Source organism: Nothobranchius furzeri, chromosome 13 (genome assembly GCF_043380555.1).
Source record: "Nothobranchius furzeri strain GRZ-AD chromosome 13, NfurGRZ-RIMD1, whole genome shotgun sequence".
Classification (NCBI taxonomy): domain Eukaryota; kingdom Metazoa; phylum Chordata; class Actinopteri; order Cyprinodontiformes; family Nothobranchiidae; genus Nothobranchius; species Nothobranchius furzeri.
In genome coordinates this window covers 19,320,437-19,346,284 of record NC_091753.1, presented here as the reverse complement: position 1 = coordinate 19,346,284, position 25,848 = coordinate 19,320,437, and the positions used below count along the sequence as shown (strand labels likewise).

The window sequence follows — 25,848 nt, the reverse complement described above, 5'->3', positions numbered from 1 at the left end:
CATATAAAAGTGTGTGAATAGGAAACTCAAATTTCCTACGTTTTTCGAGCCATTTGAAGTAACACATCAGCAGGTCACATGACTTTGATCACATGCTGCCTCTCACTGTTTCCTTGATAGTACACCACCATGGCTGTTCGAGTTCTTGTGCTTTTTCTGTGTAAAGTGTCCTTATTTTTACAGCTTGGTGTGATTGTTGTGGCAGAGGGGAGGTTTTATGGCTTCAGAAAGTTTCATGTGGACTCCAGTCAGAGAGCTGGGAGTGAGGAGCAGTGGTTCACACAGAAACTGGACCACTTCAATGGTGCAGACAGCAGAGTGTGGAAACAAGTGAGTCTGCCTGATCAGCTCTGTGGCATGTTTTATGCGTGTCAGCTAATAATAATAATACTTGAAAATGTACTGGATCAATGTGAGATTGTGTTGAATGTGTCAAAAAGCTGCTGACTGTTTACTTCATCTGCACACAGCATCTGTGTAAGGCGTGTGCTCTTCTGTCTCTTCCAGAGATATTTCATAAATGAGTCCTTCTACAAGAGCGGCGGCCCTGTGTTTCTGATGATAGGTGGAGAAGGTCCAGCAAATCCAGGATGGATGCAGAATGGGACCTGGCTCACTTATGCTGAGAAGCTGGGAGCTCTGTGCTTGATGCTGGAACATCGTTTCTATGGGAAAAGTCACCCCACAGGGTACGTTTGCCGCTGTTTAACACACATGGTGTTGAGTAAGAGCTCGACAGTCACAGTGTGCATGTCGAGTCAAATGCAATAGTATGAAAGTGGCTGAAGCAAAGTGCAGGACAGCAGATAACTATATTTAGACAGAAGGTTTCAGTTCTCTGATCAGCTGAAAAGACAACCACAACCAGCTGCATTTGTGTTCAAGTTAATAAAAACATGTCTTTAGTGTTTAATGTTGACCAACCAGACCCATTTATCACTTATAATTAAAGGGGCATTATGGAAGTTTGACAGCCAAAACATGTATAGAAATAATAAATGTCTTCTTCATACATTCTCCTGCAATGCCCTGGTCCTGTAGAATGAGCCCTGGCATTTTTACTGTGATTGCCTGTTTTTCTGTAAAATCACAGAAAAAGAGAGCTGCTCGGGTCGAGCAGGCTGCTTCATGCGCGTTCACGCTCGGGCATAGCCCGTAGCATTTGCTATCAGTAGCTTCAGCAGCAGAGAGAGAGGTAGTGCCAACTCAGCGACTTTGTCGCTGTTCCTAATGCCTAGTGATGAACCTAGCTACATTTCTGAGGACCCTTAGCCACTTTTTTCTAGATATTTCCTGCAAATTAGCAACAAAATAGCCATTTTCGCTTCGAACCGTTCTTTGGTTTGACGTTGTTTCATCTGTCATCGACATCAAGGATATAAAAGTTACAGATACTGTGACTGTTACTAGAGTATAGCTCATCTTGTAAGATGTCTGACTCCCATGCAGAAGACCTGGGTTCGATTCTGGATGTGAACATAGCTTATTTAGAGTTTCTTTTTTACATTAATGGTATATTTTTTTACAGTAAGATGCCCAAATTTTTATTTGAGACTTGCCGAACGGCATTGAATTCACAGATAAAAAAGATGTGGGTTCAACTTTCATTTTGGAACAATTTTCAAGCAAGGGAAGGGAATGATCTGATCATGCAGGAGGACTGACCCATCATAAACCTTTGTCGGCTGTGCTGAAGAGAAAGGTACAGAACCACATTATTTAATTAATTAGCTGCACGTTCTCCTGTCCTCTGTCCTCCGGGCCACACACACACACACACACACACACACACACACACACACACACACACACACACACACACACACACACACACACACACACACACACACACACACACACAACGGACTGTCTCAGCTGTTATTTTCGTTAAGGAGTGTGCACGTACAGCATGCGCGCCTCGTGCACGAGCCTACTATTGAAGCTGCCGTTACGCTTTTGGCCTGAGGGGGCAATTGCGAGCATAAAAATTCAAAACTCCGTAAAGTCCCTTTAAAGGTGCTAGATAATGAAAAATATTATAATGATCATATTTTTGGTCTAAAGTAAAATCAGTTATGTAGGAAGGAACTTTTCAGAGTTCATGTTGACCGCAGACAGTGCTTCCATCAGCAGGGGGCAGAAATTAGCTGTTTAGTGAGGATTGAACATGTGACAGGATAATCATGAGACAGAATCAATACAAAACAAGCTGCATGGACATGTTTCATAATGTTCAGATTTTAGTTTACCACGAGTGCAACACTGAATTCAAATAGTTTCTGTTTGACTGATCTGTCACAAGGTGAAAACATGGGCAGACAGAGCTGCTGTAAAAGCAGAGAAGATCTGCTACAGAAACCCAAAGGTCCAGTGGGGATAAAATGTTTAAGTGTTCTTATACTTGATAATAGAACCGTAACAGAGAAATGTACTGTAAGCAACTTGCTGCAGGTTCTTCATAATTTGATTTCTGACCAAGCCCCCACAATGCGGGTGAAAAATTGAGTCCAACCCGGAAGTACCAAAAATTGCAGTTCCACCCTCATCCGCTGGGGGCTGGTGTCAGAAGCGAGCAAATCCTCATTGACTCCCATGATAAAAATACCAATTTCACAGCAGAAATAAACATGTTTACAGCCTGGTACCATAACATGTTTTTGGTTTAAATGGTCTAGTTTACACTCATGACAACTCTGAGGGGGGGTGATTTTTTTTCTCACTCTTCTGTTTAAGTGTATTAAAAGCCTAAAATTCTGTATAATTAATGAGCATCAGACCCACGTGACCACAGAGCTAGCTCCGTGGAAAGGCCTCAGTAGAGCCTCGGTCTGGCCTGGAAACTGCTCCGGGATTTTGAGTCTCTGTGTTTGTGTTTTCTTTTTTGGATATTATTTGTGCAATTGTTGGACAAAATGACGTGCTGTGGCATTAATTGCACTAATAGAATGTCCAAGGAATCTCCACTTCATTTTTTTCTATAAGTAAAATTATATTTATGTATTTTAGGTCACTGCCGAGCTGAGCTTAGATTTTAACATGTACTGTTTAACCATGAAATTTAAATGTAATAGGGTAAAAACCAGTGCATTTAACATAATGCTGCACTTTAGAAAATGGGTTGAAATATAACATGTTGGTGGAGCTGGGTTCCGACTATCGGCTTGTGGAGCTCTCGGGAGACCGATGTTTTCCACCCGGTTCTCCCCTCCCTGCAGCTCGGCGCATCTCTGTCTGATCGCGGCTTCTGACTGCTGCGCGGGCTGCCGGCTTGTGGAGCTCTGGGATGGAAACCTTTCCACCCGGTTCTCCCCAGCGGCAGCTCTGCGCGTCTCAGATCGCAGCAGCGCTTGTCTGCTGTGCAGCTGCCGGCTTGTGGAGGTCTCGGAGACCTCTGTGTTCCACCTGGCTTTACCCAGCGGTCAGCCCGGCGTATCTCTGACTCAGAAGCTCTGGTGTTGTGCACAGTTAACTCTGGTTGTAGCTAGGTTGCTACCTCCGTTAGCTTAGCTCCCACCTCTGCGTTAGCTTTGGGTTAGCTTCAGGTTAGCTTGTAGCTAGTTTGACCGGTTGATCCCAGCCTTGCAGCCCCACCCTCAGCTCCTCCTCTCTTCCCTTTAGTGGAATTGTCTGGGCTTGACGGAACCTGTGACACGGTCAAAATGGCGGTGGTGGCCACCTCCCATTTTAGCTCAAAAACTTGTTATTGGAGTCTATGGAAACACATTGTCCATATATGTACAGGTGCTGGCCAGTAAATTAGAATATCATCAAAAGGTTGAAAATATTTCAGTAATTCCATTCAAAACGTGAAACTTGTACATTATATTCATGCAATGCACACAGACCAATGTATTTCCAATGTTCATTACATTTAAATTTGATATTCATAAGTGACAACTAATGAAAACTCCAAATTTGGTATCTCAAAAAATTAGAATATTCTGAAAAGGCTGAATATAGAAGACACCTGCTGCCACTCTAATCAGCTGATTTACTCAAAACACCTGCAAAGGCCTTTAAAAGGTCCCTCAGTCTTGTTTTGAAGGCACCACAATCATGGGGAAGACTTCTGACTTAACAGCTGTCCAAAAGACAATCATTGACACCTTGCACAAGGAGGGCAAGACACAAAAGGTGATTGCTAAAGAAGCTGGCTGTTCGCAGAGCTCTGTGTCCAAGCACATTAACAGACAGGCGAAGGGACGGAAAAAATGTGGTAGAAAAAAGTGTACAAGCTCTAGGGATAACCGCACCCTGCAGAGAATTGTGACGACAAACCCATTCAAAAATGTGGGGGAGATCCACAAAGAGTGGACTGCAGCTGGAGTCAGCGCTTCAAGAACCACCACGAGGAGACTCATGAAAGACATGGGATTCAGGTGTCGCATTCCGTGTGTCAAGCCACTCTTGAACATGAAACAGCGCAAGAAGCGTCTCGCCTGGGCCAAGGACAAAAAGGACTGGACTGATGCTGAGTGGTCCAAAGTTATGTTTTCTGATGAAAGCAAGTTCTGCATTTCCTTTGGAAATCAAGGACCCAGAGTCTGGAGGAAGAGCGGAGAAGCACAGAATCCACGTTGCATGAGGTCCAGTGTAAAGTTTCCACCGTCAGTGATGGTGTGGGGTGCCATGTCATCTGCCGGTGTTGGCCCACTCTGTTTCCTGAGGTCCAGGGTCAATGCAGCCGTCTACCAGGAAGTTTTAGAGCACTTCATGCTTCCTGCTGCTGACCAACTTTATGGGGATGCAGACTTCACCTTTCAACAGGACTTGGCACCTGCACACAGTGCCAAAACCACCAGCACCTGGTTCAAGGACCATGGTATCCCTGTCCTTGATTGGCCAGCAAACTCGCCTGACCTTAACCCCATAGAAAATCTATGGGGTATTGTGAAGCGGAGGATGCAATACGCTAGACCCAACAATGCAGAGGAGCTGAAGACGACTATCAGAGCAACCTGGGCTCTCATAACACCTGAGCAGTGCCACAGACTGATCGAGTCCATGCCACGCCGCATTACTGCAGTTATTGAGGCAAAAGGAGCCCCGACTAAGTATTGAGTGCTATACATGCACATTCTTTTCATGTTCATTCTTTTCAGTTGGCCAACATTAGAGAAACAAACATTTTTTCATTGGCCTTTAGAATATTCTAATTTTCTGAGATACCAGATTTGATGTTTTCATTGGTTGTCACCTATAAATATCAAAATTAAACGTAATAAACATCGGAAATACATTGGTCTGTGTGCATTGCATGAATATAATGTACAAGTTTCACGTTTTGAATGGAATTACTGAAATATTTTCAACCTTTTGATGATATTCTAATTTACTGGCCAGCACCTGTATATGTCGATGTTTCTGACACTCCAGGCCCATTTCAGTAAATTGAACCAACACAGAAACCACTGATAGACCCAGGACGTTGACTGCCTCCAAAAACATAACAAAAACAGTAGTAAATACTTTTGGTTCTTGAAAACACTCTGTCGCTTTCTATTCAGCGTCAGAAGAATCAAAGAGATGAAGATAACTCTAAAAAATAATCCAAACTCCTCACCTGTTGCTGCTGTTCTGAGCTGCACCACTAGATGGCAGCCTTGTGTTTAAACGCAATCAGCTGACTTAAGAAAATCAGTTAAAAACCAAATACAGTCATTATAAATAATCTGTCTAACCACGATAGCCGTTCAGATTCCTCCTCTTTGTTCTGGTAGAAGAATGTTTGATCTGTTCTGGTTTATCTCAGTTGTCCCGGAGTTTGGACCCTTTTCTGTTGTGTTTTGTAAAAGTTCTTTGTTTCATTAATCGTAAAATCTGCACCCGCATCCTGCTCTGCTGGACAAAACTCTACCGTTCTTGTGTTTCAGTCCACACTTTCAGCATCTCTGATTTAGATGATTTACAAACAGCTGAACTGAATTTTTCCTGTCATTTCCAGATTTTGTCTAAACGATTGAGAACATGTTCTGAATCTGTTTTAAGAACAGGCTCAAGACCCACCTTTTTAGTTTAGCTTTTAGCTGATTACTATTTATTGCATTGCTTGTTTTATTTATTTATTTTATTTTATTTTAATTACTGTTGTGTTACACATTTATGTTGTTTTATTTCTAAAATCACATTTTATTGGATATTTTACTATCCATAGTAGCTCTTGTTATTTTACATGTTACGTATTTTAATCCTTCCAGTGTTTCCTCTGTGGAGCCCTCTGCCTCGGTACCGGTGGTCGGTGGCGGCGGCTGGGGCGCTCCTAGGGTAGTGCCCAGGTAGTGGTGGGGGTTGCCACCCTCCCTCCCAGGCTGCCCTGGATTGGTGTCTTGGCTGCTGCCGTGGATCTGCTGCTGTCGAGGCAGATGGCCCCCTTGATGGCGTGTCTTTCATTACCTGTCCAATCTGAGCTCAGCCTAGTGTTTACTGTGGTCTTTTAATGTTATGCGTACAAGTGTGTGTGTGTGTGTGTGTGTGTGTGTGTGTGTGCGCGCCTGGGAATGGTTTGTGGATAGGGGGTGAAACTGTCATAATTGTTTTAAGTGTGGGGAAGGGAGGGAATGTGGGTTATATGGGTCATTTTAATCTGTTAAGCACTTTGTGTCGCTTGCTTTGCATGAAAAGTGCTTTATAAATAAAGTTTGATTGATTGATTGAATCTTCTCGTCCGGGTTTAGGGACCTGAGCACCGACAGCCTCCGCTTCCTCAGCAGCCGACAGGCACTGGCAGACCTGGCTCACTTCCGTACGGTGATGGGTGAGAGCCTAGGGCTGACCCACAGCAGGTGGGTGGCGTTTGGCGGGTCGTACCCGGGCTCTCTGGCTGCCTGGTTCAGGTTGAAGTACCCCCATCTGGTGCACGCCTCTGTGGCCACGAGTGCACCTGTGTACGCCACAGTCAACTTCCCAGGTATGAGAAGACCGCTCCTGATCAGGAAGTCTCCACGTCGTGTGTTTCCCTTTACATCTGTACAAACTTCAGCTTGAGCTGCATTAAGAGGAGGTTATTTTCTTGTCAGTCTTCAGGTTAGAACCAAGGTTCTGATTCTGGACCCAGGCTGTTCCACTCATACACCAGGACACTCACACACACACATTTGACTCACATTCCCTGTGACCTAAAGGGAACACGGTGTTCTGGGGGTTTAATTTTTATTTCGTCAGCACTATTAGCCGGGAGGTGTTGGCCTTGGCTGGAGGGATGGAAACTTTCTAAACTCACCATTTCACCTCCAACCCCGATTACTAAACTCTGTCTGGGTCACACGCTGCTGTGAGGATGACTCTGTCTGTGGCTTCTGGATTAGCTTCCTGGGTGGTTTTGTGTTGTGTTGTGGTCGTTTTATTAGGTTGCTGCTATAAGTGTCTTCTCTGCTTCCTGTTTCCAGAGTACTTGGAGGTGGTGTGGCGATCGCTGGCCTCAGAAAATGTAGAGTGCCCCGTGCTGGTGAAAAAGGCTTCAGACACCATCGCTGAACTCCTGAAAGACCCCGAAACCTTTGACAACGTCACCAAAGACTTTAAGTACAGCACATTCACCCTTTTCTACTGTGTTGTGTAAAATTTCAACCAATTTAGGAAGCAAACATTACGCTAGACTAGACTCTAAAATGTCTTTGTTTTATGGAGCTGAGTCACACACATTCACCACTGGAGAAGTTATTTTTGGGGCGACGGTGGCACAGGAGTTAATCGGAAGGTTGCAGGTTCGAGCCCCGCTCAGTCTGGCACTGTCGTTGTGCCTTTGGGCAAGACACTTAACCCATGTTGCCTGCTGGTGGTGGTCGGAGGGACCGGTGGCGCCAGTGCTCGGCAGCCTCGCCTCTGTCAGTGCGCCCCAGGGCAGCTGTGGCTACATCGTAGCTCATCCCCACCAGTGTGTGAATGTGTGTGTGAATGGGTGAATGACTGATTGTGTTGTAAAGCGCCTTGGGGGGTTCCAGGACTCTAGAAGGCGCTATATCAAATACAGGCCATTTACCATTTTTGACACAATCCTTTCCTCGACTGATTGTTTTATTTTCGCAGGTTTTACATTTGATTAGTTCTGATCAGGACTCAGAGAGCTTGGCTCAGCTTGGTTGGTATTTCCTCACATGTAACTACGTCGAGTTTTAGTGGTTTTGGTTGAATCTTGAAAAGAACACAGAATATTGCAACATTTAGCATTCAGCAAAACACCCAAGAACTGCAGTACTCATCTATTAGGTCCATAGGTCAGACACATATACATAGAGACCCATGGACTGGTGCTGCCTGTTGGATCTGCCATAGTGTCTGGCCGCCATCTTAGATGGGTCTCTATTTGCCCCCAATGCATTCATTTCTACTGAGGAAGATGTGTACTTGACTAAAAAACACATTTTATCAAGCTTTTTTACAAAATCAGACACACGTTATGGCACGATAATTAAAACATTAATATAATTAAAATAAATTTAAATATAAAATCCCATCAGGTAGGCTAGAAAATTCACTAGTAATCCCATGTGATCTGTTTTCAATTGCACACTGGTTGTTGCAACCATAGGCTGCACAGAAACATAGTTGCTCCCTCTGCATTCACTTTGGAGAGTGAGGAGACCCATCCAATATGGCGGTGACACTGTTACGCTCTCTAGCGCCCAATAGGGAGCCTAAGTCTCCTCCCTTTCCGTTCAGCTCATGGGTCCCCGGAAGAACGAAAAAATGAATGCAAGTCAACGGGGCTAAAAACGCTATTTTCTAACCCGCTTTGCCTCACGCCCTGGATGACACATATGTTGTACTGCTATTTAAATGAAAACTAATGATGGGTGTTTCGACCATGCCAGTCACGTACTTTGAGATTTATCGTCTTGTAAAAGTTCATAATTAGCATGACTACACACCAGAAATCAGCACGTCGCAAATGTGACGTCACCACATAATCTCCTCCCCCCCGTAGCTGCTATTACCACATGAACAGATTTATGGTGGTTCTTTCCTCCTATGGGAAGTTTGCTGAACTTATAGCCATTTCCCCTCAGTTTTCTCTGTGTCTAGTTTGATGACGTCACTTTCGTGAAGCACATTTGTAGTCCTGGACTTATTTTCACACAAAACCTAAAATAGTGTTTCCCCCGTTCGACGATAAGCGCGTTCTTGGTATCAAAATGTGTCTTTAAAATTCACGGACATCATATGTGAAATCCATGGCACAAAACAAGCAGAATTAGAAAATAGCTTTTTTGCCCCGTTGACTTGCGTTCATTTTTTCGTTCTTCCAGGGAGCTGTGATGCAGAAGTGACTTAGGCTCCCTATGGGGCGTCTACTTGTTCATGTCTATGGTCCATGTGGTCCATAGAGTAGACTGGAGCCCATTTTGTCTTTGCTAATGTCAGTTAGTTGTGGCCATTTTTAATCACACACACACACACACACACGCACGCACGCACGCACGCACTCACACACACACACACACACACACACACACACACACACACACACACACACACACACACACTAATCTTAGTGTCTGGTGATGCTCCATTCAGTCTGAAACAAAGATTCAGACTGAATAAGTTGAGGAGCTAGCTGTTAGACTAGCCTCTAGGCTAACAATTTTAGCTCAAGAACTTATTTTCATCCATGTTGTCTTTCATCAAAGATTGAATGAAATCATGAATTTATAGTTGTTCACCATACTGAAGGGCCTAATGTTTCCTTTGTGTTAACTGAGGAGACGATTAATGGCTACAGCTTAGCTGTTAGCATAGCAATGGAATATTTCTGAACAGCTAACCTGGAAATCCAAAACCAATCACAGTAAAAACTGTGTTTATTCTTTAAAAGATGAGTAAATTAAAATATGTTTATGTATTTAGCAGACGCTTTTGTCCAAAGCAATTTACAAGTAATAAACGCCATGTTGCCCTTGAGGCTAACAACAACAATAACAACAACAACTTGACATCAGTCATGGAGAGTAGGGAACAAGGAGTGGATGGTAGAGAGGGGGACGGGTGCAGGGAGGGTGCTAGTTAAGAAGATGCTCTCTGAAGAGCAGGGTCTTCAGGAGTTTCTTGAAAATTGAAAAGGAAGCTCCTGTTCTGGTAGTGCTTGGTAGGTCATTCCACATTTGTGGAACGATGCATGAGAAAATAGATACTTCTTGTTTTCATATCCTTTGAATTTTTTTTATACTAAAATCAAATTAACATAATCTATTTTTATAGCATGTAACCACCCTACTACTGCTTACTTTTTTTCTATTTAAATCTAAAAAACAGCTTTAGTGGCCAACATAAAAGCATCTATTGTTATAAATGTCCCAACTCAGTGTTTACCCAGAAATCATTCTGAGTCTGTGCCATTTCTGCAGTAATTACAGCGTCTCAGAGTCCACTTTTAGCTGGTTTTAGTGACTGTGGTGAATCAGCAGAGCTAAATGGCTTTTGTAATGGTGCGGTTCGCCCTACAGACCTAATGCTGTCATGGAAATATCCCTGACCACGATGAACATTTCTTACTTCAGCTTCTTGTAAATGATGCAGACGTGTTCTCAGGCAGCCACAAACAAACTCAGGTGGTTGGGAGGATCGTCCAGCTCCACAAAGGACATGTCTTACCAGGAAGTAACTTAGCTTAAACAGTAATGGTCTCATCCGTGTCCTCAGAGACATTCTTGTACACACAGCTTCTCTAGTGACCCTTGACTGGTCCCCATCACTGTCAGTGGGACAGAAAAGAATATGTTTGTTCCAGATGTGAATCATTGTGAGTGAAATCTAAACAAAGAGACTCAAACAGTCATAGGTTTATTCACAGTCCTCTGGTTAGCTCAGTCAAGTGTTGACATTTGTTTTCTTCCTGTCTCTCTCCAATTACCAGCCTATGCTCCAAACTGCAGATCCAGAATCCGATGGACTCTGGCTACTTCCTGGAAATGCTGGCTGGCAACTTTATGGATGTGGTCCAGTATAATGAAGACAACAGAGAGTTTGAGGTAAAGGACAAAGCAAACACCTGGAGAATGCAAGTGTGTGTGATTTAGTTGATTTTCACTGGTTAAAACCTGTTTAAACTATTTTATAGTGACATGAAATAGAGAAACCTCTTTTCTAGAGAGAGAGGCTGAAGCAGAATCAGTGTTGTTGAGTCAAAAGCAGCTATGAGGTGTAGGAAGGTGACGCTCATCCATGGTGCTACGCTGAAACATAAACCCCTGATTGGGGGGGGGGGGGGGGGGGGGGGCAGACCCTTATACTTCCTGTAAGAATGGCCCCAGACGTGCTCCTGGGTTACTTTCTCACTTTGCATCTCCATATGAGAAGAAAAGTCTCTTTTGTAACCTGCTCCTACTGGAGATGGTCTGTGGAGCTGCAAATAGAGCAACAGTTGTATTTTGTGGATCTGGAGGAAGTGGCTGCAGGGGTGTGTGGGTCTGGGGGTCACCCTTAAGAACCATTCAGAACCAGCGCTGTGCTTTTATTCTCAACACCAGTGGTGGTCATGCTCCCAAGGCATGACGGACTTCATCAGGACTCTCGCCTCTGCTTTTTGCAGATGATGTGGTTCTGTTTGTGTATTTGATCCGTGACCTTCAGCATGCACCAGGTTGGTTCATAGATGAGTGTGAACATCTGGGATGTGAGTGAGCTCCTCCTAGGCCATGGAGCTAAAGATGGACCCACTGATCAGGGCGTCGTGTGTCAAAATCAGGACATTTCTCTAGTCTGTCAATGTGAAGAAAGAGCTGAGTGGAGTTAACTTACTGGTGCTTCTACGTACTGAACACCATCTGTGGTCATGAGATTTAGATTGTGACAGGAAGAAAAAGATCTCAGGTGTAAACATCTAGAATGACCTCAGCTGACAAATACAGCGAGGAGCTCAGAGTGGAGTTGCTGCTCCTCCTCATCAAAAGAGCCAGCTAAGGTCGTTCGAATCGCCTTCCTCTGGAGGTTTCATTTGATCTCTCAAGAGCTTACCTTCAGTGTTTTAGGACCCATAGTGTGGTCCTGACCCCAGATGGACTCTCACCCATGAATGGCCTTTGTGAGGAGAAATAGAGTTTAAATTGTTGAGTTCTGCTCTAATGTCAGAAAAGTCTCTATAGTTCCTTCAGTGACCTTCGCTCCTCCATCAGTGTCACGTGACAGCAGCTAGAGGCTGTATTTTCCAGAGTACTTCTTTCAGCGGCTTCTGCAATGATGCAGCTTTTCTCTTGAGATGCAGGATTGTTATTCTGCTGTTATTTTAATTTTTACATCTCTTTGAATGTTTTCATGTGAACTTGCTAAGTTCCATTGAACTGACACTGTTCTGTTGGGCCCATATAATGATCAATCCACCTTCATGCTTCTGTTACTATGGAGAGCACACGTGAGTTAAAGCATTAATCTGGAGGTTTTCCCCTTTTAGGAATTATGAAGTATCTTTTTTTAGAAATTGGTCAAATTGATATTCTGACCACATACTGAGATATAATGTGGGCAATAAAGAATTTTTTTTAACCACGCCTGCCCTGTCCCGTAGAGCTCCATGGAATTTGATCGTCACTCAGCATTAACTCTGAGTTCATTCCCATCTGCTAAAATCCTTTTCTGTTGGGGTGCAGGCAGCCCTGAGTGAGACAGGAAGAGACTGAACAAGCTAGTTAACAAAGCTAGCTCGGTTCTGGGCTGCCCACTGGATAAAGCTGAGGAGATGTGTGATAGGAGAATGGTGGTGGAGCTGACCTCCATCCTACCCCCCACCCCCCACCCCCACCCCCACCCACTGCGTTCCACTGTGGAGACAATGGACAGCTCCTTCAGAGGCAGACTGAGACATCCTAGATGTAAAACAGAACGCTACCGTAGGTCATTCATCCCCTCTGCAGTAAGAGTGTAGAACTCCTCAGTTTAGGCTGTTCTGGCATTATCCTGGTACACAACATCAATGCAATACTCAGTATGGGTTTGATACTTGTGCAATACCAGATGAACATATGTCCCTTATGCTGCATAGTTCTGGAAACCCAAGTTTTGTTTTTATTTGTTGTTTTAATGGCTTAAGGTTACAATAATAGTTTACTGCTCTTGTTTATTTACCTGAAATCTTATTATTTTCTTCTTCCTTTTCTCTGTTTGTGCCCCACTGTGGGATTAATACATTCTATTCTATTCTATTCTATTCTATTAACCAATAGCATTAGAACAATCCAACCGTAAACCATTAACTTGCTTTGATGTCATGTTGCCATATTTCTTTTTGCTCCTTCAGTCGTTTACATTTTTAAAAATGTCGGCTGGCTGCTCCAAGGAGCCCGTGGCTGCTGGTTGTGTGGACGAAGTCTCGTATTCATGAAGCTGAACACGAGACTTGGGTCGGCTGGTATCTACTCCTGGAGTACAAAGCCATTCTGAGGTAGCTGAGGCCTGAGGCGCTCCGTCTCCTGGAGGTGTCTGTGTCCAGTCAGCTAACCAGATTAAAACGTCCATCTGCTTTGTTGAAAGGAACATTTATTGTTGTTCCACGTGCTGAATTATTCCAAACAACGTTTTGTTTTTAAACCTTTGCGTATCGTCTTAGAGCCCATTTGAAATCAGTTACCTCTCTTTCCATAGCCCCCTCCCTCTCCGTCCCCTGCTGCCTCAACGGGACGTGAGTCCAGTTACCAATAAGCTGATGGGAAAAAGTAACAAAAGACTCTTTGGTCTCTCTGGTTTCCTGTCGCCTCAAGCCAAAGAGATGCTTGTAAAAGAACTGAGAGGAGCAGTGGCCCGCTGAGCCGCAGCACTGGCTGACAAGCGCAGCCTACTGCTGACTCTCTGACACAAAGGGCTGCGTACAGAGCGAGCTAACGGGTTTTAGGAACCACTGAGGAATTTGGAAAGAGCTCGGAGCGAGGTGTAACTCAGTCAGGAGAGTCGGAGCTTTGGCTTCCCAGTTTAGGGGTATTAATGGTGCGCTTTCTAAAGTACAAAAGGGTATTATGTAATACAGCTTTTAGAGGGGAGTGCTAATAGTTCCTTCTTTTGCACAGATTATGAAGATGGTGTACTCATGGCTTTTAATGCTCTTGTTGTGCATGATGACGGTGGTGCAATCGCTGCTTTGACCTGCAGCCAGAAACAACATGGATCCTTTCTGAGGAGGATTGCCTGCGTTCATGGGTCTGGGTTCACCCGTTACTCACAAACTAAATGTCTCTAAGGATTACTCCTGACTTGAAACAACCAGGTTATGATGCAAAGGCATATTCTAGCTGCACCAGGACACTGGAGAAGTATTCTGTTCTAATGTTGGTAGGGTCTGGTGGTCATACATGCAGTCTTTTATGTGTTTAGAGTGTTTTATGTAGGAGATGTGAGTTATTAAGACCTTTAACTTACAGTTTTGTGAGTGAACCGTAAGCAGTGAAGGTTCCCACTCATCCAGGTCATGGTGATCCTCGTAGGCTTGCATGAAGGCTACCAGTTTCTCAGAAAGAGTAAGTCCAGTTGCCTTTTCTCACCCGTTTGACATAAATCCCATTCCGGGGAGATTACTCACAGTTGTCTGAATCGCACAGCATATCTCCTCTGTGAGCCACAGCACGCTATTCCTGACAGAACCAAGCCACCACAATGCGGCTCCAAAATGGAATCAAACCCGGAAGTACCAACAATTGCAGTTCCACCCTCATCCGCTGGGGGCTGGTGTCAGAAACGAGCAAATCCTCATTGACTCCCATGTTAAAAATACCAATTTCACAGCAGAAATAAACATGTTTACAGCCTGGTACCAAAACATGTTTTTGGTTTAAATGATCTAGTTTACACTCATGACAACTCTGAGGGGGGGTGATTTTTTTCTCACTCTTCTGTTTAAGTGTATTAAAAGCCTAAAATTCTGTATAATTAATGAGCATCAGACCCACGTGACCACAGAGCTAGCTCCGGGGAAAGGCCTCAGTAGAGCCTCGGTCTGGCTTGGAAACTGTTCCGGGATTTTGAGTCTCTGTGTTTGTGTTTTCTTTTTTGGATATTTTTTGCACAATTGTTGGACAAAATGACTTGCTGTGGCATTAATTGCACTAATAGAGCGTCCAAGGAGTCTCCACTTCATTTTTTTTCAGTAAGTAAAATTATATTTATGTATTTTAGGTCACTGCACTGAAGCCCTAGGCCCTCGGGCCGGGCTTCGGGCCAACGACTGGGCAATTACCTCGGACACGGGCCGGGGGCCTTTATTTTTAATTGAATTCATTAAAAACATTGAAACACTTAAACCAGGGGTCGGCAACCTGTTCCCATCAAAGAGCCATTATTACCCGTTTCCCACAGTAAAAAAAAACACTGGGAGCCACAGCAGCCGCAGCGTTGTGGGCGGGGCCTACCCTCAGACAGCAGAGCGTTGCTCACAACAGGTGACAGCAGCCAGCACCGGTCGCTCGTGTACGTCAAAGTTATCTTTCATAAGATCATCAATAAAACGATTTATATAAAGTGGATCCAGAAGCTGTAGCCCGTCTCTGCCTACAATATTTTGATATTTTTCACCCTGTTGATGGTTTTACTGAGCAGGTGCCACTTTTGTCATACGTTTCTTTTTAAAACATGTTTAGACTGTTCAGAATACAAATCCAGGCTCTGTCACATTTGATTGTTGTAATTAAACTTTGTAGGTGGGGAAGGTCAGAAAAGGATCCGACCAATTTGTTTTTCCCTCATTTACAGTGACGGAGATAACGGCGCAGTGCGCCTGGCTCTGGTGTTAATCAAGTTTAATTTGATCTATTTTCACAAGAAAACAGAACAGTTCAAAGCAGGCTTGTGTTGACCGGACAGTTCCCGTATTTGACCGTTTAATTTGACGGAGAAAGAATAGAAAGAATTACCCCGACGCATGCAGACGAACTGACACTTTATTCTACGCACCTCGCAGATGTAGCTAAATCACTCAAGAAAAGATTCCCATCTGAACATCTGAGCTGGACACTGCTCAGCGCAGCTCGCTGTCAGCGTGTACTACATAAGGTCCACAGCGAGCTGAAGATGTGGAGAGGGGCTTGGAGCGCGTTGCAGAACCAGAGCGCATGCGGGAAGATTCCTCCGATTGAATTCAGTCGGAGGAATCTTCCTGCTGATCTGAATCTGATGCAGCTCTCTGTGATTGTAAAATAATGAATGGATATTTAAATAAAATGCTTTATATTTTACTGAATTAATTTCATATCTGTAAGTCAATTCTATGTAAAGATTGTCTGCATAAACCTGAACAGGTCCAACCCGGTCTTACTATGAGACCGGGTTGACGGGTCACGCTTGTGCGTAATCATAGGCGCTTCCTGAGCTGAAGAGGATGTGAGATTCTGGGCTTCTCCTCAGACGGCTCCTGGATTTGTCGCCACATTGGAGACAGGAACAAGCACTATTCAGCCAAAGTTTCATCATCAGGGAACATTTTCTAAGTGACAAGTCTCTCTGAGAGACAGGGTTTGGAAAACGCTCGCTTCAGGGAGAGGAACCTTCCTGCATGCGCTCTGGTTCTGCGACGCGCTCCAAGCCAATCTCCACATCTTCAGCTCGCTGTGCACATATGCGCTGACAGCGAGCTGCGCTGAGCAGTGTCCAGCTCAGATGTTCAGATGGGAATCTTTTAGCTACATCTGCGATGTGCGATACGAATAAAATGTCAGTTCGTCTGCTTTGTTTTCTTGTGAAAATTGTTGGAAAGAGATAAAATTTAACTTGATAACCACCAGAGCCAGTGCGCCGTTATCTCTGTGACGGTAAACGAGGGAGAAACAAATTGATCGGATCCTGCACGTCTTTTAACACATTGGTCAGGATTGACGCACTTTGTTTTCATTTAGTTGGTTAAAAAAAAGTCAGGCTCGGGTCGGGCCAGAGAATCCTGAAAACCTTTTCGGGCCGGGCCGGACATGGGCTCAGATTTTAGGCCCATGGAGGGCTCTACCGCCGAGCTGAGCTTAGATTTTAACATGTACTGTTTAACCATGAAATTTAAATGTAATAGGGTAAAACCCAGTGCATTTAACATAATGCTGCACTTTAGAAAATGGGTTGAAATATAACATGTTGGTGGAGCTGGGTTCCGACTATCGGCTTGTGGAGCTCTTCTCCCCTCCCGGCAGCTCTGCGCATCTCAGATCGCAGCGGCGCTTGTCTGCTGTGCGGGTGCCGGCTTGTGGAGGTCTCGGAGACCTCTGTGTTCCACCTGGTTTTACCCAGCGGTCAGCCCGGCGTATCTCTGACTCAGAAGCTCTGGTGTTGTGCACAGTTAACTCCGGTTGTTGCTAGGTTGCTACCTCCGTTAGCTTAGCTCCCACCTCCGCGTTAACTTTGGGTTAGCCAGGGTTAGCTTTATGTTAGCTTGTAGCTAGTTCAACCGGGTGTCGTCATTTGATCCCAGCCTTACAGCCCCACCCCCAGCTCCTCCTCTCTTCCCTTTTGTGGAATTGGCTGTGTCTCAATTCAGGGTCTGCATCCTTCGAAGGACCCAGCCCACCCGGCCGACGTGGGCTGCGTCCTCCGTCGGCCGGGTAGACCGGATGTTAACGGCTGTGAATTTGGACAGGCCTAGCCTTCATGAACTCCCTCGGCGAACGTTCCGTCGCCTAGCAACCGTGGAACCGCTGGGCAGAAGGAACCTTAAACGATGGAGCTCGACGTTTTATTTAGCTTTTTAACCCCCAGAAACCCAAATTTAGAAAACAACTGCAAAATATTTTTTAACCTTTCACATGTTGTTCTAGGAGGCCAGATAAACTGGCCTATTTACACATTTTAACAGCCAATAGTGTTGCAGAACTGAATAGGACCTATTAGCAATGTAAATGTGGTTTTAAAAAGAAAAAAAATGGGGAAGGTTTATTTTTGTAGACTTAAATCTGATGTTGTAATACTACAACCGTGGGTCTCTGGGGGTTAATCATTTCCTTGACTGTTGGAGAGCTAATTCAGAGAAAATACTTAAGACTAGCTGAGCCTGAGCAAAGATGTGATAATAGTTTTTAATACTTTCTAAGGGTCTTACTTTGACCAAAACCGATTTATCACCTTTTAAGACTTTTCAAGACCCAGCGGATACCCTCTAGTAAACAATTCTCATTTGTAAACAAAAATAAAATTCAAGAGTTTAATGCAGAACTGATTTTATTTAGATATTTCTTTTACATGTACATGTTTAATCTTTATTAACCATTTTTTTCTAGCAAAGTAAAAAGCTGTCAAAGTTCTCCCTTCTCTCCTGCCCTCTGCTGCTCTGCAGCATCATGTCCTCCCTGATCAGCTCCAGAAGCTCATCGCTGTCACCTTCCCCTGGATGCCCATTTTCTCCAGAATAGTCTTAACAAACATGTAAGAAAAGAAACAGGAAGAGAAAAGAGGACAACGGGTTATTCCTTTCATGTTTTCGCAGAAAAAAATAAACTCAAACGAGTTTTTAAAATATGAGATGTTATTGTACCTCCATGCCACAGCCGCCGAATACTTTGCTCCAGTGATCATGTGGTCCATCTCCGCCCTAAGCTTAATAAATTCCCTGGTTTTCTCTTCTGTTCCTAAAATACAAACTTCTATTAAAATCAGGGGGAAACGTAGCGGGAGAAGTACGACACCGAGCGCGGCCGAACATACGAGCCGAGACTGCAATACAAGCACTTTTACTGTAACATTTCTAACTAAAATAACGTTCATGTATCACAAAAAGTCCTTAAACTGACAGTTTTCAAGTTTATACTTACATTTATATGCGCAATCCTCTCCGACAGCTCCCGCTTCACTGTCCGCCATTGTTTTTAAGTTTTTCTGCCGGCCGGCCCGCAAGGCATCTTGGGAAATGCTACCTATTGAAGGATACACCCGACCCATCCTTCATTCAGGCGAAAAGAAGGCCGCATTCGTCGACCGCATTTGAAGGAGTCTTCGAATTGGGACAGGCCTAGTCGCGGCGCTGTGACGTAACCGGCCGACGAATCCGGCCGAGGTAGGATGCAGACCCTGAATTGAGACACAGCCATTGTCTGGGCTTGACGGAACCTGTGACACGGTCAAAATGGCGGTGGTGGCCACCTCCCATTTGGCCCCAAAAACGTGATATTGGAGCCTATGGAAAGGAGATGTCCAGTATATTTATGTCGATGGACAGAACTGACGGTCAGCATGTATTTCTTTGTTGTTTTTTTTCAAAGCATGAAAGTAAACAAATATTTTAATGGCGCTTCAGAGCTTTTGCAGTTGTGACCTTTACAACTATGTAGGATAGTTTAAACTTGGTTTATTTGGGTATTTGGTTTTTCTTTTGAAAATAAGTGAGAACAGTCATTTAGTTGCTCGGCTACATTTCAGTGAAATCCTGTTTAAGGTCGCGGTCTGAGGGTTTTATGAGGCTCTGGGTAGACTGAGAAACATGGTGGTGGTGGTGTGATGGTCTGGAGCTCCTCTGCTGCTTCAGGACCGTAAGCTGTAACCGATGGAACCAGGAATGATGCTCTGTAGCAGAACATCCTGAAGGAGAACATCTGACCTTTGACCTTAAACTGGTCATTCATGATCAAGAAGCCTCCAGTGTGGCAGAAATCAAACTGTCCTTCAAAGAAAAGTGGGACACAATGATCTAACACTTTCATCTGGGCCTTTTCCCTTCACATTTCTTCTCTGTCTCCGGTGTGTGTCTCCTACAAAGGGTGTTGTGGGTGGCAACATAACCATCAAGGTGCTGTGTGCCGTGATGGGGGACACCTCGCTGGGAGATCCGTACGCTCGCTACGCTGCTGTGGCCCGTCTTATGATGGACGCTTTCTCTTTGAAGTGCCTGGACCCCAGCTTCAGTAACTACACCAGAGACATGACGAATTCGTCCTGGGATGGACCCGCTGCAGGCGGAGGTGGGTGTGGATGAGTCCAACAGTATCTTCATTATGCAGCCAGTTAGCCATAAAAACAGCTTGGAACCTTCCACTGGCTGCCTAACGCCTGGAACAATCCAACACTGCAGCCTCAGGGGACAGGATGTCTTGCAGCCACGGCTTGTTGGGATTTCAGTTAAACAGAAAACAAAAATTTGGGTGTTGCTGAATTTAGTTCTCTCTGAGGAAAGGTGAATGGGACTAGTTCTGGTAAAGCTAGAGCATAGGGAAGTGTTTTTGACTTGTGACGTGACTAAAAGCACAAACTTCCTCTGTAATCTGAGCTAATCTTGGTGTTTCCTGCTCACGGTTATCTCCTTTTCCTTGAACCAAATAGTCATGCAGGCAGCTGGTAGATGATGTGTGTGTGTGTGTGTGTGTGTGTGTGTGTGTGTGTGTGTGTGTGTGTGTGTGCGTGCGTGCGTGTGTGTGTGTGTTGCCAGGGAGACAGTGGGTCTATCAGACGTGCAGTGAATTTGGATTCTACCAGAGCACAGATTCACCTAACCAGCCTTTTACTGGCTTCCCTCTCGGGTGAGTGCCTTCATGCCTGATAGGTTCCTAATTATGTCTCCTGCTCCCCCACCCACCTTCTATTAGTTCCACATCACTCTCTGTGGGTTTCATTCATTCATTCATTCCAGTTTCCACAGATGTTGTTGTTTATTGGTTTTCTTGTTTCCAGATATCAGCTGAAACAGTGTGCAGCTTTCTACAACATCAGCGCTGAACAGGTGGCCGAGGCTGTCGCTCAAACCAATGAGTACTACGGTGGCTACGACATCCGCTCCAGCAGAATTGTTTTCCCCAACGGCTCCATCGACCCTTGGCACGCATTGGGCATCACCCAGGACATCGTGGCCGACCTCCCTGCTGTTTTCATCAAAGGTGATTAAAGGAGATCTTATCGGGCCTTTCCACCGGACGCGTAAGTGTTGCAGAACGTCTGCAAAGCGTAGTACACGGGACTCAGCAGTAACTCCCCACGTGATCATGACACCTCCCTCTGTTGCACCAAGGCACGTTTATAAGACGCACTGTTGCGGTAGTATCACTCTGATTTGCTGAAAAGGGCTATTGAGAAACCCCCCACCAAGTCTCTGGGCGACGCCAGGGGCGGCGTTAGGCCCGGCTACTTGGGCTGAAGCCCCGGATGTTTCATAGGAAGCCCCGGATCTAAATCGTGGAAGTAACATGCAGTACCAAAGTCCAACAGAGAGGGAGCAGCTGGCAGTAGTTTGTATACAGCCTGCCTGAGCCTCCACCACTGAAGAAGAAGCCCTTCAGCAGCCGGCTTCTTCTACACTCTCTGTCTGAAACGCATGAGTGAAGATGGACATAAGGACGTTTTTTAGACCAAAAGTACAACGACAGAACTCCAGCTTTGATGAGACTAGTGCTGACTCAGGTTTGTGAGTCTTATTTGAAAATATTTGTTGTGCTGCTGGTTTGCCTAAAGTTAGCTTATCAGGTAACGTTGATGGAGAAAGAAAGGGAATATTTACTATCATCTCACACTAAACACTAACAGGAACAATACTCTGCCCTGAATATGATGAATATGTAGCTTCAGATTAAAAATTATGTGGTACAAGACATATATGATGTTGACCAGTGCGTGTGTGTGCGTGTGCGTGTCCGCGTGCGTGTGTTAAGCCCCGGATCTTCAGTCCTAAATCCGCCCCTGGGCGACGCCATATTAGATGCCATGTTTCCTTCTGCGGGAGCCCATGACAACAAAAGACGTTTACTGCTTTGAAACAAACGTTTACAAAACTTTCACCATTCCTAAACGTTGTTTTACACATTTGCCTCTTCACTCTGTCAGAGATGAAAGGGAGTCTGATGTTCTTGTTATTTTGCTGGAGGTTGTGCTTCCAGGGATTTTTGACCCTAATGGCCATCTGTTTTAGCCTGGCCTGCCAGACCCCTCCTCTGTTTAATTCTGCACACAGAAAGAGTTAACCCCACCCCCTGAGAATTCTAACTGAGCCAATCAGAGCTGAGTAGCGTACGTCACACACCACAACACCGAGTTTGTCATAAACATGGAGACTGAAGCGGAGGTCGCTGCGGCTCTTTCCTCTGGTCTAAATGACTTGAATGTCTTTACAACCACAACAAGTAGAAGCGCTAAAAGCCTTTCTCATAAAAGAATAAAAGATGTTTGCGCCATTGCCAGACGCCTTTCTTTACTACAGCGTCACGCGGTACAGTTGGCATTTCCGTCTTTTTTGCTGATGGGTTATTTATGAGCTGGCTAGCCCCGCCCCTCAAGTGCCTCTCTGCCTGTGAGTTACCAGACTTGTTCTCTGTGCAGAATTAAACAGAGGACGAGTCCGCAAGGCCAGGCTACAGCTGTTGGTGAGGGCTTACTCGAATACAAAAATACCACTGGCTTGCAATGATTTAGGAAAGTACTGCCCCCTATTGCCAGGGAAAATACACACAGTCACTTTAAAACACATTTCAGTCAAAATTCCATTTTAGCTCATTCCTGTGTCAGAGTGATGCACGGTGATAAAACCAGTGTACACACGCCACCCACATACTTTATTATTATTATTAATAAAAACGTGCAGCACAAATTCCTCCTTGGCTTCTGAAAAGATTCTCAGAAAAATGAGACGGCTTTAAGAAGAGTTGGTTATGTGGATACAATGCTGCTTTGTATTAAACTTTTCCCAGAGACATGCTGCATGCACCCATCATGAAAACCTGGGCATCCTAACTACTCTGATCCCAGTGAGAAACTCAAGTGAGCTCAAAAAACTGGAAGCGAGAGAATATTTCATTCCACAAAGTTTTATTCCCTAAACCATGCCTCAAAAGTTTCTGGATGATCTAAGTGGTAGATCAGTGTTTGATGTGTCATATTCAGCAGACCCATGTGCTAGTATAGACTCGATCGAGGGTTCCTTCCATTTATGGTTGTTCTTGGCACACGAGTTGGTTTTTCCTGTGGCTCTGCCTTTTCAATGGTGGTGGTGGCGGGGGGGGGTAGCTTATCCACTGTTGTTGTGCACAATGATCACAGAGCATTGCTTCCTGATCAACAGAGTTCTGGGAAGCTCACAGCTGGTCACAGACAGATCTGAAGGAACGCTGTCGGCCCATGCACAAAAATGTTTTTCTAACCTTCACAGGAAACCTCCATGTAGATTTATACTAACGCTTTTGATGAAGGGAAACGTAGTGAAAAGCACACAAACAACAGCACGCAGTCATGATTGTTTTTATGTAATATTTCCTTTCCTTTGTGATGGGAAGCTTTTTTCCCATCAGTCTTTGGTTTTACGATGTTCTGCAGCATTCTTCAGTCACCTCATTAAACCTGGTTTCTCACTTTCACTTTTGCTTTTGGGAAAGTTTTCTCTTACTTTTCAAAAACATTCCTAAAACCGTCTTTTCATCCCAGTCCTGTTTCCTGACCATTTTCAGAAGAACACTCAAGGGATGAAACTGTGTCTTTTATTAATAACAGCTTGTCATGGCTGCTTAAAAACGTTTCTACTGCATGTTTGGATCAGATCAGACCGATCAGCAGCCCGACGGACAACAAAGCTTTACTTGTTTACTTCTAACATTATGGTGTGGGTTTTTTAAACTCTGCTTCCCAGAGGGAATTTCTTCTTTCTTTCTTTCTGGCTCAACATTAACATTCATGTTTGTCTCTGATCCAGGAACAGCTCACTGTGCTAACATGTACCCAGCTAGGAGTCAGGACCTTCCACAGCTGTCCCTCGCTCGTGACCACATCTTCATCCTCCTCCAGCAGTGGCTGAAGCAGTGAGTCACGGCTGGATTAGCAGAGCGGACCCAACTAACTCATGACTCTGTCAGAACACTTCCTGCTGCTACAAATGCTGCTTTGCCCAATTTTCAGTAGGAAAAAGTTAGTGTTTTTGAAAAAGTTTGAATATTTTAGAATAATCAAAGGAATGTTTTAGTCTGATTTTTTGTAAAGGCAATTAAACGCACCACTTTCTTGGATGAGTTTGGAAATGAGGCTGTCAGGGTTTTTGTCCATTCTGACATGTTGTGGAAAATTTTAAATATAAAATCCCAACAATCATTTAAACTCAACTTTAATTTCATTGATTCTGAACCAATATGCATGAAATGCTTTTCATGTGAAATGGAAAATAAACAGTTTCTGACTTAATGGAATAAAAATATGTTAATGTTCCTTTAGGTGATTCTCTAATCTTGCCTACTTTTTTCATATGATTTTGTGTTGATAATAAAACTTCAGTTTATCAAGACGGGCGACTCACTTTATTCTAACATCTGTCCATTCGAACATATTGATTCACTGATCGTTATCAGCTCCTTTATAAAAGCAGGAGTTATGTACCTTTATTGGTCTGGAGCATACAGGTGTGTGTTACCACAAAGACGAGCAAAAACCGTGATCATAGAGAAGCAGCTGATGATGCCCATCAAACAAGGTCCTTTCTATGAGTGGCAAACATCTAAGACAGCTGGAGATCCTCACGTGCTGGACGTCCCAGCACAACTCACTGAGGTGAGGGGAAGTGAGTCGATACTCAGCAGGTTAAAGGTTAGAGTTTATGATGGGACAACTGGAATAAAAATAAAGTATGACGTGTTTGGAACATCTGCAGGGCTAAACCTCTCAATGTTTGCAGAGCCGTTTCTGAATGAACCATCAGACTTATGGAAATTTGAGTTTTAGACAGCTAATGCCAAAGTAGGAATGTTTACCCATAATGCACTGGCATGAACCGAACAGCTGATGGTTTGGGTTTCCTCCATGAAGTCTTCTGTAGACCTAAGAGTCGCATCTGAGGTCATCTGGATGAAGACTGGAGCAAACTGGGTCATGAACCAGGACAATGATCCCGAACACATCAGCCCAGAAAAGCTGAACAAAAATGGAATCAAGGTTCTCAAACACTCTAGAAAATGTCCACAACCTGTCTGAAACACTGGGGTGCATTGGTGGATCTAGGGGTGGGGCCACAGGGGCATTGGCCCCTGCTGAAATCTGATTGGACCCTGAAGTTCCCCTGTTTTGTCACTCATCGGTCCTTTGAATGATGATCGGATCATAGGTGGCGCAAGTCCAAACACCAGTGGTGCTAATGAGCCAAATGGGAATTTCCTGCTTGAAACACTGACTACGTTTACATGCAGCCAATATCCGGGTTATGATCGGGTTCAGGTCGGTATTCGGGTTTCTGAGTTGATCAGAATAACCCGTTTACAAGCACAAATAGAAAGAGTTACCCCTAACTTGCATAACCCGATTTAAATGCGGACGCTGGGGTAGCGTCAGGACGTATGGACTACGTCCAGACGCAATTAGCGTCATTTCCGGTTCTTCTCGTTCCGGTATCCGTGAAAACAACACTTTTCCCAGTTCGGAAGAGATAGCGACCGCGTTTGTTTGCGCTTTAGTTTCCTCGTCACTCCGAAAGTGTGGTGCTGTGCCGCGACTTGCCATGTTGCTCCCAACTTGTTGTTTACTTCCGGAGTTCTGGTGCATACAAGACGTCTCGCTACTCAAAAGACCAAGATTCCTTGCTAACAGAGCATGCGCAGAACACACGCTTTGATGGGGATATCCCGATATGCGTTTAAATGACCAAACATTCGGGTTAGAAAAGGGTTACCCCAGGTGTAGTAACCGGGTTTTTAAAAACCCGGTTATGAGCATATCCAGGTTTCTGGCGGTGTTTACATGGACCTGCGGAACCGGGTTATTGTGAATATTCGGGTTTTAAAAAGGTTACTGGCTGCATGTAAACGCACTGCTTGTGTAAGGATTTTGGACTAATGCCACTTATACACTAGCATCAGCTCCACTCCGCTCCGCCTGCCCCAGCCTAGCCGCGTTGGTTCCACTCTGCCTTAAGCCGGGCGGACACTGTGCAACCTTCTCTCTCGTAGCATTCAACTTTAGCTCAAACTGTACGACTTCCTTGCAGAGCAAATCTCATACGTCATATGCTCACACTGTATG

The 25,848-nt window shown here is 44.5% G+C and overlaps 1 protein-coding gene across 1 annotated transcript; it reads left to right on the top strand.

Moving 5' to 3' along the window:
- Positions 1 to 80: 80 nt before the first annotated feature.
- prss59 (serine protease 59, putative) lies at positions 81 to 24,124 on the top strand. The gene is made up of 9 exons (XM_015952137.3): positions 81 to 330; positions 508 to 689; positions 6,675 to 6,907; positions 7,386 to 7,521; positions 10,850 to 10,964; positions 19,637 to 19,838; positions 20,303 to 20,393; positions 20,545 to 20,747; positions 23,543 to 24,124. Exons 1-9 carry the CDS (start codon positions 130 to 132, stop codon positions 23,650 to 23,652), a joined length of 1,473 nt encoding a protein of 490 aa, XP_015807623.1. The 5' UTR covers positions 81 to 129; the 3' UTR covers positions 23,653 to 24,124.
- The last annotated feature ends 1,724 nt before the right edge of the window (positions 24,125 to 25,848 follow it).